Source organism: Lepidochelys kempii, chromosome 1 (genome assembly GCF_965140265.1).
Source record: "Lepidochelys kempii isolate rLepKem1 chromosome 1, rLepKem1.hap2, whole genome shotgun sequence".
In the NCBI taxonomy this organism is placed as follows: Eukaryota; Metazoa; Chordata; order Testudines; family Cheloniidae; genus Lepidochelys; species Lepidochelys kempii.
The window spans coordinates 98,967,260-98,985,107 of NC_133256.1; the positions used below are offsets into that span (position 1 = coordinate 98,967,260).

General features: G+C 40.9%; 1 protein-coding gene across 2 annotated transcripts in view; it reads left to right on the plus strand.

Moving 5' to 3' along the window:
* Positions 1-16,774, plus strand: part of TM9SF2 (transmembrane 9 superfamily member 2) — a 69,694-nt gene extending 52,920 nt beyond the window's left edge. Inside the window, exons 15-17 of one of the 2 annotated variants that reach the window (XM_073348582.1) lie at positions 439-550; positions 1,152-1,323; positions 15,399-16,774. In XM_073348582.1, the coding sequence (XP_073204683.1) occupies positions 439-550; positions 1,152-1,323; positions 15,399-15,466 (352 nt within the window). In that variant the 3' untranslated portion in view covers positions 15,467-16,774. Of the gene's footprint in view, positions 1-438; positions 551-1,151; positions 1,324-15,398 lie in introns of those variants that run through there. The other variant, XM_073348591.1, reaches the window with a different exon arrangement.
* Positions 16,775-17,848: the final 1,074 nt, after the last annotated feature.

Consider the following 17,848-nt stretch of genomic DNA (forward strand, 5'->3'; position numbering starts at 1 on the left):
TTCTAAAGTATTGACACTTTTTTACCACTCTGCCACTTTCTGACTGAAATGTTGAGTAAAATCCTCGCTCTACTGAAGTCAGGGGGAGCTTTGCCATTCAGTGGACTTCAGTGGAGCTAGGATTTCGCTGGTGATGTGTTCGGTCGTCCTAAACCTCCAAATCTGAGAGAAATTTTAGGTTTTGAGCTTCTTTGCTTGCCATTTTAGAGTAGAGCTGCTGAATCATGCATTCCTGTTTGAAAAGCAAAGGACAAGTTAACTTCCATTTGTGTCTGCACCAATAACACTCTACCCTTGTGAGAAGGAGAAAATGTTGTTTAAGCTTCAGACTATACTAAAAATGAACATCTTGTGCTAGTGCTGCTTTTTCATATTGAGAAATTTATTTTGGAGGAAAGTGGCATTTTATCTTATTTTAATCCTCTGGTTTGATTGTAGGTCCCATCAGATGTATTATATGTTTGGCTTCCTATTTCTTGTGTTCATTATTTTGGTCATTACATGTTCTGAGGCCACTATACTGCTTTGCTATTTCCATCTGTGTGCGGAGGTAAGAAATATTCTTCAGTATTCACACTTTATACAATATCCAGGACATTTTCACAAAATCCAACTTCTATATCTGGAAATATTATCATTCCAGAATTTATCCAGAACTACTAGGATAACTAAGATCTTATTAAGACGAACTTTAAAATGTCATTGCTCCTTTCTGATAAGGGTTCTCATTACAAATATTATTTTGAATGCGTTCGTACCCAAATTCAGTACCAGTAAGATATAGCTCATCTTCAGTTATCCATCTCACTATTTTCAGTAGAAGTCAGTTGATTAGACAGACGCTTTTGCTTTGTCAAAAGTATTTTCTTTTTGATGCATGTGCTTCACCTACACAAGTTCATATTTGCATGTACCCTTAAAAATGTGGCTCTTGTTACTTGGGCTTGTAGATTTTTGCCTTTGTGGTGTAGATCTTTGACTTTCTGATTCATGGTATGAACTGTGATTAAGTGATCCAAAGTAATAAAATTTTATCTTTAGCTGTTTAATGTTAAATACCCAATAGGAAAAGTTCACTTGTAATTTTGCATCTAGTAATTAGCCAAGTTCAGGTTTCAGGAAATATTACTTAAGTTTTTCTTTTCTTCTAGGATTATCACTGGCAGTGGCGTTCATTCCTTACCAGTGGTTTTACTGCAGTTTATTTTCTGATATATGCAATACACTATTTCTTTTCTAAACTGCAAATCACAGGAACAGCAAGCACCATTTTGTACTTTGGTTACACCATGATAATGGTTTTGATCTTCTTTCTTTTCACGGGTAAGTGTATTGAATCGTTGGTTCTTGATATTGCTAGCTCTAATTTTAGTTGCATCTGCAGTGGAACGCTAAAAATATCATAAATAGAAATATCTGAATCTTTCTGTGAAACCATAACTGAACGTTAAATCCTTGATTTCAGGTCAGCTATTATGCTAATGTATTTTGCTATAAACTCTGTGTTGGAAATCTTAGCCTCTGACTTCAAAGGATTAAAATAGTATCTGAAGACTCATAGGTTAGTTGTACCTAGTACAATACACTAACAAATTATTTGTATTTACCTAATATTGCTATTGGTAACTCCTGCTGTTGAAACTAGGCTGCATTTAAGCACGTGCCTGAAATTGTCTTCCAAACATTTAAGGTTAGCTATAGTTGCGCAAATTGTTTAATGTGATATTACATCCCACTCACAGAATGATACATACATATTTAACAGAGTTTAAACTGAAGGACATAAGCTGGAAGCTATGAAAGGGTCCATGATCACATGAGTTCTAAAACATGCTTTTATGCAGAGGATAATTGAGACATGGAACTACCAAATGTAGTCAAAAATTGAGAGTGTAGGCTTAAATTGCAGCAAGGGTGGTTTAGGTTGGACATTAGAAGAAACTTCCTAACTGTCAGGTTAGTTAAGCACTGGAATAAATTGTCTACGGATGTTGTGGAATCTCTGTCGTTGGAGATTTTTAAGAACGGGTGAGGCAAACACCTGTCAGAGATGATCTAGATAATACTTAGTCCTGCCTTGAGTGCAGGGGAGTGGACTAGAAGACCTCTTGAGGTCCCTTCCAGTCCTATGATTCTATGATATAAGCATATTTTAAAATGTTAAACAGGGAGGGGGTGCGTTGCAAGGTATAAATGTTATATGGGTCAACAGGTGGTCCTAGATTGAGCTGCAGAGCAGAATTTTAATCCAGAAATATTACTGGACTACAGGTGATGATGGTATGTTCTAGAAATAAAGATGGTAATATGGTGTAGTGGGTTTTGGTTTTTGAAGTGTGATGTTCTTGCAAAATTTGAAGCTTAAAGTATTGAATATCCTGCAGATAGTTCTGTTGCCTGAGTGTTATCTTGTTTCTTGGAGATGTGGGCTTTTCAGAGCAGTGTTACGATGAAGTCATATTAATAACTCCCTTGTAAGACTACTTCCATTATAAGCTTTACAAAATTGACCTTTTTACCTATTAGGCTTCAGTAAGAACTGAAAACAAGGGTTTAGGTGTCTTTTACAAAGATGGAGTTTAATCTTTGTGTTAACTTCCATGAGGTCTGATGCTCATTTACATACACCGATGGGAGAAGCTCTTCCATTGTTGTAGGTAAAAAGAAAAGGAGTACTTGTGGCACCTTAAAGACTAATCAATTTATTTGAGCATAAGCTTTCATGAGCTACAGCTCACTTCATCGGATGCATACTGTGGAAAATGCAGAAGATGTTTTTATACACACTAACCATGAAAAAATGGGTGTTTATCACTACAAAAGGTTTTCTCTCCCCCCCACCCTACTCTCATACTGGTAATAGCTTATCTAAAGTGATCACTCTCCTTACAATGTGTATGATAATCAAGGTGGGCCATTTCTAGCACAAACCCAGGGTTTAACAAGAACGTCTGAGGGACAGTGCGGGGGGGAGGAATAAACATGGGGAAATAGGTTATTTTTTATGATGACTCAAACATTCCCGGTCTCTATTCAAGCCTAAGTTAATTGTATCCAATTTGCAAATTAATTCCAATTCAGCAGTCTCTCGTTGGAGTCTGTTTTTGAAGTTTTTTTGTTGAAGGATAGTCACTTTGAGATCAGAAATCGAGTGACGGGAGAGATTGAAGTGTTCTCCGACTGGTTTTTGAATGTTATAATTCTTGACATCTGATTTGTATCCATTGATTCTTTTACGTAGAGACTGTCCAGTTTGCCCAATGTACATGGCAAAGGGGCATTGCTGGCACATGATGGCATATATCACATTGGTGGATGTGCAGGTGAGCGAGGCTTTGATAGTGTGGCTGATGTCATTAGGCCCTGTGATGGTATCCCCTGAATAGATATGTGGGCACAGTTGGCAACGGGCTTTGTTGCAAGGATAGGTTCCTGGGTTAGTGGTTCTGTTGTGTGGTGTGTGGTTGCTGGTGAGTATTCGCTTCAGGTTGGGGGGCTGTCTGTAGGCAAGGACTGGCCTGTCTCCCAAGATTTGTGAGAGTGTTGGGTCATCCTTCAGGATAGATTGTACATCCTCGATAATGCGTTGGAGGGGTTTTAATTGGGGGCTGAAGGTGACAGCTAGTGGTGTTCTGTTATTTTCTTTGTTGGGCCTATCCTGTAGTAGGTGACTTCTGGGAACTCTTCTGGCTCTATCAGTCCGTTTCTTCACTTCTGCAGGTGGGTACTGTAGTTGTAAGAATGCTTGATAGAGATCTTGTAGGTGTTTGTCTCTGTCTGAGGGGTTTGATTATCATACACATTGTAAGGAGAATGATCACTTTAGATAAGCTATTACCAGCAGGAGAGTAGGGTGGGGGGAGAGAAAACCTTTTGTAGTGATAAACACCCATTTTTTCATGGTTTGTGTGTATAAAAACATCTTCTGTATTTTCCAGAGTATGCATCCGATGAAGTGAGCTGTAGCTCACGAAAGCTTATGCTCAAATAAATTGGTTAGTCTCTAAGGTGCCACAAGTACTCCTTTTCTTTTTGCAAATACAGACTAACACGGCTGGTACTCTGAAATTGTTGTAGGTAGTGTCTTCACGAAGTGGTACAGCAGTGTAAGTGTAGACGTACCCTAAAAAAGGTTTGAAATGTGGAGGGCTTTCCAAGCTTATAAGCACCAGAAGTTGTGTTGGAGGGAGAGGCTTAATACTTCCCTGTGGCCTGTGATATGGATCTGCTTTTGGCGGATACAAGTTTACAGGCCCAAGGGCTTCAGAGAAATTAAACTCCCCACCATCAAAATTTTTAACTAAAGTTGTGAGCAAAGTCATTTCAGCTGTATTTGACTTAAATGAGCATGGCTGGTGGGGGGAAATCTTTTTTGCATTTTAAAAAGAAAACTAGGGAAAACAAGAACCTAAGTTTCAGAATATTGTCCTTTTAAAATCGTAACAATATTAGTTACAAAAAAAAATTAAAAACCTTCATCTCTTAACTGCACATTTTCTGCATTTGTAACTTGCTATTCCCTGCCACCTGGAAGTTAAATACCTTCACCTAATCAATATGTATTTCTGTAAATCACAATTTACTACTTCAGTATTCATATTCTATATACTAATAGGTTAATCACTCCCAACATACAAGCTACAAGTTCTGCTCTCCTTTATTCTGCCATCCTGCTTCTAGACCATGCATGAGGGGTAGAGACAGTCAGCATCTCAGACTGAGATAGAGAACTCTAAGCTTGGTTATATTAGAAAAATTGCATTGCTCTAACTAGATGTAATTACATTGATTTAAACTCCTAATATAGATGCATTTACACCTGCTTAAGCCTTCCTTAGATACACTGATTTTTAAATTAACTCTTTTTTTAGTACAAACCAGACCTCTGTCTGTCTTAATGATATTGTAATATTGGCCAGAAACCAAAGGATATGAGCTTCTCTGATGGTCTAGAGAAGTCTTTTAACCAGTCCATTCTAGTCATGCTGTTTGTAGACCCCAGAATACGGCATACAGTCAGGTAGGGACTTTACTTCAGCTCTCTTCTCCATGGAGGGAAGAGGATTTAGTGTAGTAGGCCCAGCATAACAGCCTCTTTGCACCTCAGGCAACATGCATCTGCCAGATTCCACTTGCCCTCCTTCCCTCAGGTCAGTTAACATGTCATAAAATGTAATCTGAGGGCATTAAAATATATCCAGTGCATCTCCTGTTCCTTGGCCCACTCAGCCTGGGTCATGAATGTTGCACCAGCAGCTGACTATCAGCAATCGGCTGTGCAGTGTCTGATGACAATTATGGGCTCAGGACAGAAGATACAAGTATCTTACCCTTTATCTGCCATGACACTGTCGCCACTAGCCCTTCGTACCTGATACTGGGCTCAAGGGTATGTGAGTTATATTAGACAACTAAAATATACTTCTGAAGTTCATGTGCTTAGTTTTATGTGGTACTTGGTCAGTGTCTCTAACTTGAAGTTCAGTGAGGATACAGGCAGAGTTAAAATTGGTATTGAAACTTTAACTGAACATTTCCTGTTTATAGTGTTTAGATTTTCTGAAACTATATAATCCTTGAATGTTGTAAAAGGACATCAAACAACTCAACCATATTTCTAAATTCACTCTTTGGTCTCAGAATAACATCCATACTATAACAGATTTCAGTTTGCTGTTTCTTCCAATAATTAGACGCACTTTAAAGTCTATGGAGTTACTGAAATATTTTAGGGATAAGTGTTTATATAAAGAGGGAGAGTTAAGGGATATGTTCCTCTCAGAACTCTTAAATGAAACAGCTCTTTACCAAAATCTGCTCCTAAAGGCAAGTAGCTTCCTGTGCCAAGATGATATAGAAGCTAAAAAGAAAAAATTGTAATTGTTGTATCAAAACTGTTCTGCTACTGCTTACTCATCCGTTAAAAATTGTCACTATCAGGAAGGGTTTTGACGGTGCCCTGCTGCTATGTCAGTGTAACACATGCTTCAGGCACTTGCTTCCATGCTGCATTCCAGGTCACTGATCAAACTCAGTAGGCAGGATACTGGGAGCCACATGACAAATCTTTGTGATTCACAGCTGGGCCCACAACTACGTATCATAGTAAATGAGTCAGTTAAACATCACTAGTTTAGCAAGCGTGAAAAAAATTACCATGATATCATTCATGATTCTTCACAGGATTTTACAGCATATGAGTTATTTGCTGAATTTCGATAATGTTCCTTATCAAAACATGTTGTCTTAAATAATTAGTTATTGGCCCTTACACAAGTTAAAGCTACAATAATACTAGGTATACTAAGGCAAAATCAGCTATCTGCATGGCTTTTGTGCTGGCCTAATTTTTCTGGGAAACAAAGGTTCTCATAACAGATGCTATGAAAGCCATCTATATGAACCATTTTTCTGATTTTTAGCTGTAGTTTGAAGGAATAATGTTAACGTGGTCAGTGTAGCTTCATCAGCATAGCTTTTGTGCCCATCAGTATATTTTTGGTATATCTCTCACACCTCACCAGAAAAGGATGGACAGAACTATTCTCAATTTCAAATGAAAGAGCTGTCTCCAAGAAATCAAGGAAGCAATCTTTGTCTTTAAACTTCAGTTCAATTGTGTCTTGATAATTAAACCTCTTTGACTGTATGATTAAACTATCTTTAAAAATATATATTTGTTAAAGCATGTGGCATGAAAATATTTCTACCATCGCAACTTTGGCAAAGACTGAAATTATATAAACTTGTAACTTGCTTAAACAGGACTATACCTGTGACTTTTGGGTGCCTTTTTAGTCTTCAGTGTCTCTGAACATTTTTAACATTATAACCTTAACAGAACAGCAGTTAAACTTAAATTCTGAACTACAGTGTTGAAAAATCCAAGCCACGTTTTTGAACTACAGATGTTAAACAATGAGCTATGAAATCCTTAAGTGCACTCAGGAAGTAGGGTGTCAATTAAGAGTTTTGTAAATAATCCTTATTTATATTAGATCAGTAGTGTAAAAATCCACCCTGCTTGATGTTCGTGTCCTGTATAGCATACTTAAATTCTGCAGAATCTAAGCTGCTTCTTCAAGTGGAGTGCCCAGAGGGATACTACTTCAGGCACACATGCACTCTGTGTCTTGACTGGAGATTTTTGGTAGCAGTACCCGTTCGGACCATGCATTTTTCCTACGCTTCCTCGTACCCCCTACAGAGGTGCTATAGGGCTCTTTGGGTGAACCACCCTCAATTTCTTTTCAACAGCCTTCAGCCAGACAAGGAATTTCATGTGTGCCTGTTTTCTCTTTAGAGTTAAAATAGTATATAGGGTTAGTTCTTTTGTACTTTATAGTTGTTGGAATGGAACAGTTCCTGTTTTCTCCCCCCTTCCCCACCCCCCCCCGCATATTTAGGGGTCTAAATTTGTTTCTTGGATCTGGGATGCCAGGCTCCCTGGGTGTTAAAAGGTGTCTCCAATGTCAAGAAGCAGTTCCCATCAGCAATGGGCATTCTTCACAGATATGTTGCTTGGGAGACTCACATATTCCCAACAAGTGCAAGATTTGCACTTCGTTTAAGGGAAGATCCCCTAAAAACAGAGGAATTAAGTATGCACTATTGATGACGGAGGAAGCCTTGTGACCAGCTTTGGGTCTGGGTACAGAGAACCCCCTGTCCAAGTGACCCTCTTCTTCTGTTAGTGCCCCTTCTACAATGAGATCACAGTCACAGAGAGCTTCCAAGGTGAAAGCAGTGTCAAGATCCCCAATGCTCTCCATGGGTGAAGTACCTATAACGCTGCCAGTGGTACTTAGAGCTTCCCACTCAAAGATGGAGGGGGATAAGAGGGCCAGAGCAGAGTTCCTCAAAGAAGATTCAGTACAGGAGACCTCAGGCCCGAAGAGGACTGCTATTGAGTCTCCGAATACTTTGGGTATCATGAAACAATCTAAGACTTCATCTGAGTCCCATATCTTGGTGGTAAAGGTAACGAAGACCACTACTGCCACCATCAAAGGAGCGGCCTCATTGGAGTTTGTGGTACCCTTGGTACTGGCACCACTGCCTCAAACAGCAGCATCAGGAGCAACCTTGAGGCCCATGCCAAGTTTTGTTGTGCTCCCAGTACTGCAGGAGGTCCAGAATCTTAAAGACCTCATGATACTGAAGGAGCCTCCTTGCAACCTCCAGACACCTCTCCATACCAAGATCTGCTGGATCACTGACTACTCATGTTGTAGTGAGATCCACCACTTCTCCAGCTCTTACCATTCAGGAAGATGGGTTGTCATCTTCTGTACAATACCTAAAGGAGTATTTGGACTCAGAGCTTTCAGTTCAAGGCTCTCCAGTTTACTCCAAGGAGACATGCATTTCCTCTGCAAATGCAAGAAAGGCAAGATTACAAGACCTCTGCCTCTTAAAAATTGGGATGACCAACAATTGCTACCTCTCTCCCAATGCTTATGGTCCTCTTCCTTTGCCTTATTGTGATCCATGGGCAGTGTATTGCCAGCTGTTTTGAGGGTACCCAGTGGAATTTCATAAAGAACATAAGACCTTGTTCCCTGGTACCATCCATTCCTCCTCTCCGCTCTGAATTGGCAGCGGCAAGGAGGAGGCAGTAATGCCGCCGCCACCACCACCATTGTTAGCTGATGACTTTTGGCAGTTCCAGGACCTGATGAGGCAAGTCGCGGACACACTTCAAATTCCTCTGGAAGAAGTCCAGGATTCCTACCACAAATCCCTTGACGTATTCATAGAATCATAGGACTGGAAGGGATCTTGAGAGGTCTTCTAGTCTAGTCCTCTGCACTCAAGGCCAGACTAAATATTATCTAGATCATCCCTGACAGGTATTTGTCTAATCTGTTCTTTATATTGCATACCTCCATTTCAGCATGGGTGGTATTGCTGATTAAAGATGTTCTTCTTGAGCTAGCTAAGACCAGCTGGCAAACTCCAACAGCAATCCGTACATGAAAGCATGCTGATTAAAAAAACAAAACAACAAAAAAAACCCTACGTTCTGGCCAGGGATTCGAAAACTTTGTTTTCACATCCGGCACCAAATTCTCTGGTTGTGGACACAGTTAATGAAAGGGGGAGCGAGCATATTAAGAAAGCTACCCCACATAATAAGGACCAGAAGTGTCTGGGATCTTTTCAGTCATAAAAACTAGTCTTCATGGATATTACGTTTCAGGATAGCTAATCACCTGGTGCTGGTATCAAAACCTGAACTATGAGAACTTTAATGCTTTTATTGATCCTTTATCCCAGAAATATCAGTTTAGTGCCATAATAAAGGAGGGTCAGCTCTTGATGAAGACTTCTTTGCAGGCTTCACGTAATGTCGCCAATGTTGCAATAAAACAGAAGTTAGCAAGTCTTGGCCAGTGCAAAGATTCTGTCCTGCTCAATTTTCCACCTTCTATAGGCCATCTGAACTACTGGCTAATAAGTCAAATATTTTTAAAAAGAAACCAATGACTACCTCAGCTGCGTCATCCCAGCCATCAACATCTTCCAAATGCCAGTTCAAGTCATGTCCTTGGAGCACCCATAGGGGGACACATCTTGAAGAACCACAGTTACTGTACAGGGTGCGTAACCTTTTTTTTTTAGTGGTTTGGTCGAGAGTCTAAACCACCTGATAGTCAGGGTTTCTCAGTTGCACTATACTACCCCTCTTCCTCAATTTGTACACCGCCTCTCTCTATTCCAATAGGCATGGGAGGCTATAACATTGGACAAATGGTATTGGAGGCCATTACTTCTGGTTATGTGATACAGTTTACCTCTCTCCTGCCCACCCCACCCCTTCCTTGTCCCACTTCAGGGAGCACCATCATGATCAATTCCTGAGACAAGAGATCACATCACTCTTAAGTCTAGGTGCCATAGAACTAGTTTCACTTCAACACAGAGGAAAAGTGTTTTATTCATGGTATTTTCTGATACCCAAGGAAAAGGGAGTAGGAGGCCAATTCTAGATCTCTGACAGCTGAACAGCACGTCAGATATCTGAAATTCCAGGTGGCATTCCTAGCAGGTGTCATTTCCCTCCCTGGAGTCCAGGGACTGATTTGCAATTCTTGACCTCAGAGGTGCTGCTTCCATGTAGCAATTCATCGCGCTCTCAAAGATTTTTTTCACATTTGATCACAATCAAGACCAGTATTGGGTTCTACCTTTTGGCCTTTCTTCCACCCCAAGGATTTACTCAAAAATCATAGCAGTTGTAACTACCCACCTCTGTCATCTAGAAATAAATCTTTCCATATTTCAGTGACTGACTCCTCAAGGATCGAGTCTTATTGGGAGGTGCTGTCAGCAGTTCAGACAACTTATTCCATAGTATAGTCCTACAAATAAATATCAAGAAATTGGCTTTGACCCCTACACAGTGAATAATTTTTATAGGAGTTTTTTCTGGATGCAATGACTGGCAGGGCTTATCTCCCTCCTGTCAGGTTCCTCGCTCTAAAGAACCTTATCCAGAGAATGCACCTCAGTCCTCAAATTCCAGCAAGGATGTATCTGCAGCTTCTGGGACATAGGGTAGCTTGTGTTTTTTGTAACACAAAATGTCAAGTTACATATTTGATATCAACAATTTACATACCCAACACAGTCTGAATAAGCGGGTGTCTGTATCCAGCCGGGTCTGACAGTCACTCACATGGTAGAAGGTTTTGAAGGAATCCCATTCATTAAGAATCCTCCTAAGATCATAACATTGAATACTTCCCTCTTGAGATGGGGAGCACAACTAGGTCCTCATGCAGCCTGGTGCAAATGGGAATACTTGCATATCAGTCTGCTGGAGTTAAAAGTTACCAGAAATGCTTGTCTCCACATTCTTCCCCTAATCAAAAACAAGTCGATCAAGATCATGATAGACAACATACCTTGTATATATTATATCAGTGGTCAGGGAGGAGCCCATTCCCCCTCACTCTGCATCAGTGATAGAGCTCTGGAATTAGTGCATCGGTCATTTTGGCTTCTTACCTCCTGGGTGTAAAACACCATGGCAGACATTTTTCGCTAAATTACAAATGGGAGTTGGACTCTTGAACCCACGCAAAAATTTTTTTGCTTGGGGATTTTCTGAGGTCTGTCCTTTCACCACTGCAACCAGGAAGATGTGCACAAAATCTTCATCCAGAGGAGGACTCGATCCCCAATCTCTAGGAGATGCCTTTTTCATTACGTGGACAAAGGGTCTTTTTATGTATATCCACCAACTCCATTGCTTTCAAAGGTTTTAAACAATATCAAGCAAGACCAAGCCAGGGTCATTTTGACTGCAACTTGGCCAAGACAAGTTTGGTTTCCTTACATCATCAGACTCACTTCTCTCCCTCTGTCGCAGCTCCCAGTCAGTTTTCAACTGTTGTCTCAGAATGTGGATTGAACACTTCACCCCAATCTGAATGTTCTGCAACTCCAATCATGGCTCCTCAGTGGTTCTTGGGACTAGAAGCATCCTGTTCATTTGGGAGTAAAACATGTGGTGTTAAATATCAGGAATTTACAAGACACACCATCAGAAAGGGAAAAGACTTCATCTTTGATGTCATCACCATAATCTTTCACCTGTCCAGTTATCTCTTTCCATAACCTTGGATTACCTGTTGGAATTGAAAACATCCAGTCTCTCTCTGAGTTCCATCAAGTTTCATTCAGTGTCAATAACAGCTTTCTACTTGCCAGTACACAGTTTCTCCATTTTCGCACATCTGAGCATGATGAGTTTCCTGAATGGTCTTACGAAACTTCTTCCGCAATTTAGAGCTCCTATTCCACTTAGGGTCTCAACCTTATTTTTAACAGTCTCCTGAGAAAGCCTTTTGAGCCACTAGCTGTGTGTTGTCTGTTACATTTTTCTATGAAGATGGTCTTCTTGGTGGCTTTCACTTCTGCACAAAGGGTTGGGGAGATTGGGGCTCTGATGGCATGCTCTGTATTCACTGTGTGCTCCAAGGAGAATGTATCATTATAATCCTATCCAAAAATTTTACCTAAAGTTTCTTCTGAGTTTCATGTTAACCAGACTATTTACCTTCCAGTTTTCTTTTCTTAGCTGCATCAGTCTACAGAAGAAGAGACCTTCCATAAACTAAATGTTAAGAGGGCATTGGCCTTTTACTTGGACAGAGCCAGAGCATTCATGAAGTCCCCTAGACTTTGTCCCTATTTTGGATAGGTCTAGGGCAGGAGTGGGCAAACTTTTTGGCCTAAGGGCCACGTCTTGGAATAGAAGTTGTATGGTGGGCTATGAATACTCTCAAAAATGGGGTTGGGGGGGGGTGAGGGCTCTGGTTGGGGGTGTGGGATCCAGGGTAGGGCCAGAAATGAGGAGTTCAGGGTGCAGGAGGGGGCTCCGTGCTGAGGTGGGATGCAGGGCAGGAGGCTGGTGATGAGGAGTTTGGGATGTAGGAGGGTGCTCCGGGCTGGGACTGAGGGGTTTGGAGAGCGAGCAGGGCTGGGGTTAGGGGGTTGGGGTGCAGGCTCTGGCTGGGGTTGCGGGCTCTGGGGATGAGGAGTTTGGAGTGTAGGAGGGTGCTCCGGGCTGGGACCAAGGGGTTTGGAGGGCGGGAGGGTGATCAGAGTTGTGGCAGGGGGTTGAGGCATGGGGGGTGAGGACTCCGTATGGGGGTGCAGGCTGGGGATGAGAGGTTTGGGGTGCAGGAGGGTCCTCTGGCCTGGCATCAAAGGGTTTGGAGGGCGGGAGGGGATTAGGGCTGGGGCAGAGGGTTGGGGCATGAGGAGAGGCTCAGGGGTGCAGGCTGTGGGTGGCACTTACCTTAAGGGGCTCCCAGCAGCAGCACTATGTCCCTTCTCCAGCTCCTACAGAGGCATGGCCAGGCAGTTCTGTGCGCTGTCCGGTCCGCAGGCACTGCCCCTGCAGCTCCCATTGGCCGCAGTTCCCAGGAGAATGGGGGCGATGCTTGGCACAGGGGCAGCATGCAGAGCGGAGCCCCCTGGCTGTCCATATGTGTAGGAGCCGGAGGGGGGCCATGCCGCTGCTTCCGGGAGCCACGTGGAGCGGCCCCCGACCCTGCTCCCCGGCTGGAGTGGGACAAGCCCCAGACCCTGCTCCCCAGCGGGAGCTCGAGGGCTGGATTAAAACAAGCTGGCAGGCCGGATTCGGCCTATGGGCCATAGTTTGCCCACCCCAGTCTAGGGGATCATGAAAAGACACTCTCTCTATCGATCTGTGTATATATTACCTGTTACGGTTTGGCTTATGCTCAGCCTCCCATGTGAGTGACTGCACATTCTATCTACTAGATCAGTCCACATCTGTAGCCCTACTCAGGGATGTTCCAGTTGCTGAGATCTGCAAAGCTGCAATGTGGATTTCAGTGCATACTTTCTCCAGGCATTGATTATGCTTTGGTTCACTCTGCTAGATTGGAGGCTGCAAGAAGGCAATACCATTCTCTCTTCAGTGCTGGACTCTGTTCCAAACCTCCCACCTCCTTAAGGGGGTCACTGTTGGGGAGTCACCTGAAGTGGAGCACCCACAGGGACGCTAATCAGAGAAGGAGAGGTTACTCTGTTACCCACACAATTTAGGGTTCTCTCACACACCCCTTTGGGTACTCAGGAAATAAGGGAAGCAACTCTATCCTTCCGTGGGCCAACACCCATTCCCAGTGGACTCAGGGCTGTAAAGGTCTGTAGGGCCTTTTACCAGTGAAAGAGCCTTACACAGTAATATCCTTAACCTCTATTAACAGTTACCAAAACAGAATACGCATGCTAAGCATACAATGCTCACCACTCCCAGTAAGGCAGATGAACTTTTCTTGATGGCCGGTCAAGATTAGGTCATTCGGAGCTCCAGCTTCTGCACGGTATTATCAGCAGGGTGTTGAGGTCTGGCAGCTCTGATCCTGGGCTGTGTCCTGGTGTTAGGGTCCAAAGAACTTCCCTTTGAACCCCAGTTCATATAGTTAAAATTTGGGTCCTGCTTAGTTTTCCCTAACTAATCATTTTAAACTAAAGTGCTACAATACTGTTTTTCACCAATCCTAGCCGATTACAAAACTATAATCAGGCCCCACCACCTTCATTGATTTAAACTTTGAAAATTTAAATATGCAACAGACAAACAATAAAGAATCAGACAGAGACCACACAGATAGAGAAGTAGGGACCATAAAGGCAAAACAATATAGATTTCACAATCACAACTGTTAAGTGGTTTCTTGCGAGACAGAATATTAGCAAAGTTTTCTTTAAACATATTAGGATCTGTTGCTTTATCTGGTGATGGTAGATTCTGTTAGAACAGGCTCACCTTCTTAACAGCCTGATAGGACATTGCTTTGGTGCAATAGATGGAATGTGAGGATGTGACTCTGCAACTTAGTACATGGTTGCTGTTTCTCACTCTGGCTGCTGCTTTTACTGCAGAAAGAGGCCTCAGACCTTACAACTCACCTTGTGTAGTAACAAGTTCTTTGAGATGTGTCCCTCTGTAGGTGCTCTGCTACCTGCCCTCCTTCCCCTCTGCTTAGGAGTTTCCTACTATGGTAGGGAAGAAACTGAGGCCGATTCGCCCAGGCAGCCCTATGAAGCCAGAGTGTGGGGCACAAGGATGTGTGGGCTGAACGACCAATGCTACCAAAAATCGGTGATCAAAGGCTTGGGTGCATGTGCACTTGAAGTGGAGCACCCATAGGGGGACACCTTTCAAACTCCATTTATTGCACAAAGTGAATAACCTCTCCTTTCATTTAAAAAAAAATCTTTCTACCGCTTGATTGCCGAATTTGGAAAGGGTTTTTAATGTGTATGTAAATCAGTGCAGTACTATCTTCCTAAGTTTACCCACAGTAATTGAGGTGTCAACTGAACAGTGTAATGACACTATTAATGTCATACATAGCTGATCACTTGAGCAGATGCAGTTGGGAAAGGTGTGGTTGTGAACCTGATAGGGAAATGCTTAAAGGAGGGAAATGAAAGACTTGGGGTGGAGATGGCAGGGGGAGAGAAAAGAGAAACAAAGAACAGAAATAGCTCTGGTCTTAAAGGTGAGTGATTTCTTCCACTGAGTGATGCTGAATGTAATGAAGCATTAATAAAAATTTGATTAAAGTTCAGTTACTATATAAATACCGTATTCTATCTTTATGTAAACTTTCCATTGACACTAGGTGATCAGCTGTGGAGGGTAATATGTAGTCCTAAACTTATATCCTGGTGTACAGAAAAATGTAATTTGGTCCTACACACAGAGTGAGTTTCTAATTTCTGTGTTAGACCCTATACTAGTTGTGCTAATGTGTAACTCTTTGTTTTGAGAGAAGAATTCTGTCTACGTGTACATTTCCATATTTGTGAATCTTTTTGAAAACAAATTTATTTTTTTTTTGTAGGGACAATTGGATTCTTTGCATGCTTTTGGTTTGTGACCAAAATTTACAGCGTGGTGAAAGTTGACTGACTAAAGAAAACCCCAGTGTGTGAAACTTGGCACAGAAGAGATTTAATCTTCATTAACATAATTTAAAGACCTGTTCTTGGTGGTGAACTTAAGCTTTATCAGAAGTTATGACATCTTGTTCCTTGGGAATGATACTGAATATACACCCTCCTCAAAACACTTTTTGTATTGTGATTTAACAATCTGTTTTCATTCAAATCTTCTTAATGAAGACCAGAGTTAAATATTGTAAGCATTTGTAAATATAACTATACTGAAATAGAAACATTAAATTTTAATGGCAGAATAGAAGTGGCTGTATTACACAATTTGATACTGCTGAATAAAGTACAATTGTAAATAGGATTTTCTAGGCTTGGTAGGAGGGATGAATTATTTTTCTTTTGAAGGAAATGAGAACTTTTTATCATGCTAACTTTAAAGGATGTCTCCAAGGTGGGTTGCTGTTTTGGATGTGGTTTTTATTTCGTACTAGTGATATGTCCATAAATATTCCAATTTCTGTGACTTCATTGGTTTCAGTGTTGTTGGCCTTTTAAACTATGTGCCTCTGAGTCTTTGAATTTATAAATTCATAATCTTGTTGTAAAAATGTCTTCAGTGGGTCATTACATATTAGACGTTTATGAAGTTATGTAAATACAAATATATTGACAAGGGAGGTTTTAAAATTATGTGGAGTCTTTTATTGCGTTTTACTGTATTTGGTTAATGTATATTGACACTCCTTTTGATCTGGGAAAAAATCAGTTTTGTCCTAAATGACTAATGCTTAAAATGTGATAGTGGTGCATGAGAATGAAATTAGACATTACACGTATGCACTGCAGGATTAATCAAGCCCTTAACCAAGCTACTTTTTCTGAGACTAAATCATATGTGGAGAAGATCTTAATATATGTGCAGCATTCACTGCTGATCTTTTTTTAACTGATCTTAATGATGCATATTCCATAAAGCAACTGTGGCTAGATCTATTTAAGCAAAAAAAAAGAACCACTGTTTTTGCCTCATGTTCAGAGAAACTATCAGTTCCAGGTGACTAACTGACTAGAATTAATTATTCCACAGTACCTGTGAACAAAATTGAAATGTTACCTTGTTCAATAATTTAGATTCATAACTGTTCATCTGTCAACAAGGGCAGCATGTTTCCCACAGTCTGATAAAATTTTATTAAACTGCATGTACTAGTTGTCAGTCATAAATTAAATTTCTTTTGTCTGATTTTTCTAATGGTATGCTTTTCTAAAAGACCTTAATCTAATGATGCTCGAATACTGAATCAATAAAAATATTGTTGGTTAAGGTAACTTGTCATTATTAAGATCTCCAAGCTATGTAAAGTACTTACTTACATCTCCATGCATCTGAAGAAGTGAGATTTTTACCCACGAAAGCTTATGCTCAAATAAATCTGTTAGTTTTTAAGGTGCCACCAGATTCCTTGTTACTTAAGATAAAGCAGTTTTCCAAGTTTTATGTTCAAAAACAGAAAAACACAAGTTTGGATAACTTTTGTATTCTTGGTTTATCTGGTTAGAGCTTAATTCTGAACTCTTAACTATTCAGACCCCCCAAAATCTTCATTTATGAAACTGGATATATTTGCAAAGTGACAAGTGTGCATACCTATCACATCTACAAAACTCAAACATTTTGATTCAGTGAAATTGGACTCTGCCCACAACAATAATCAGTATTTACTTAAAAGTATAAATACTTGGCTTGTCACAACATAATCCTAACTCTGATCCCTGGATTGTTTATGTATTTTGTTACTTTGATTTAGGTATATTTTAAATGGATAATTTAAAAGCATTAATGGAAAGATTTTTTTCTAAAATATTTAAAAGTAGAGCCCATCAGAAATTTGCCAGTGAAACCAGTTTTCCATCAAAAATACCAGTTCATCAAAAGTAGTATGCTTCTGTGGAACCCAGGTCAGTTTCACCGTGCTGTGTGCACCATACAGGGGCAAATCTGTCAAATCTTGTCAATTTCAGTCTGGACTAATTTACACTACGGTGCTACATCAGCGCAGCTATGCTGCTGTAGTGTGTCTGCTGAAGACACGCTATGCCTGTGGCAGAGCGTCTCCCACCAACATAGTGCAATGCAGACACCATTTTAAGTTGATGTGACTTTTATGTCACTTGGGGGATGGCTTTTTCACACTCCTGTTGACTTAAGTGGTAGTGTAGATGAGCCCTGAGTAGCTGCAGGGGATCCTACAGAGCATACCTTACTTTGGAAACAATGCCATGTTTGGTTGTTTTTTAAAATGAAAATCTCATGGAATTTTGAGTTCAGGGGAAATATCAGAAATATTGTTTGGTCTGAATTAAAACAAAACAAACTGAAATGTTAAAATTTGCTACA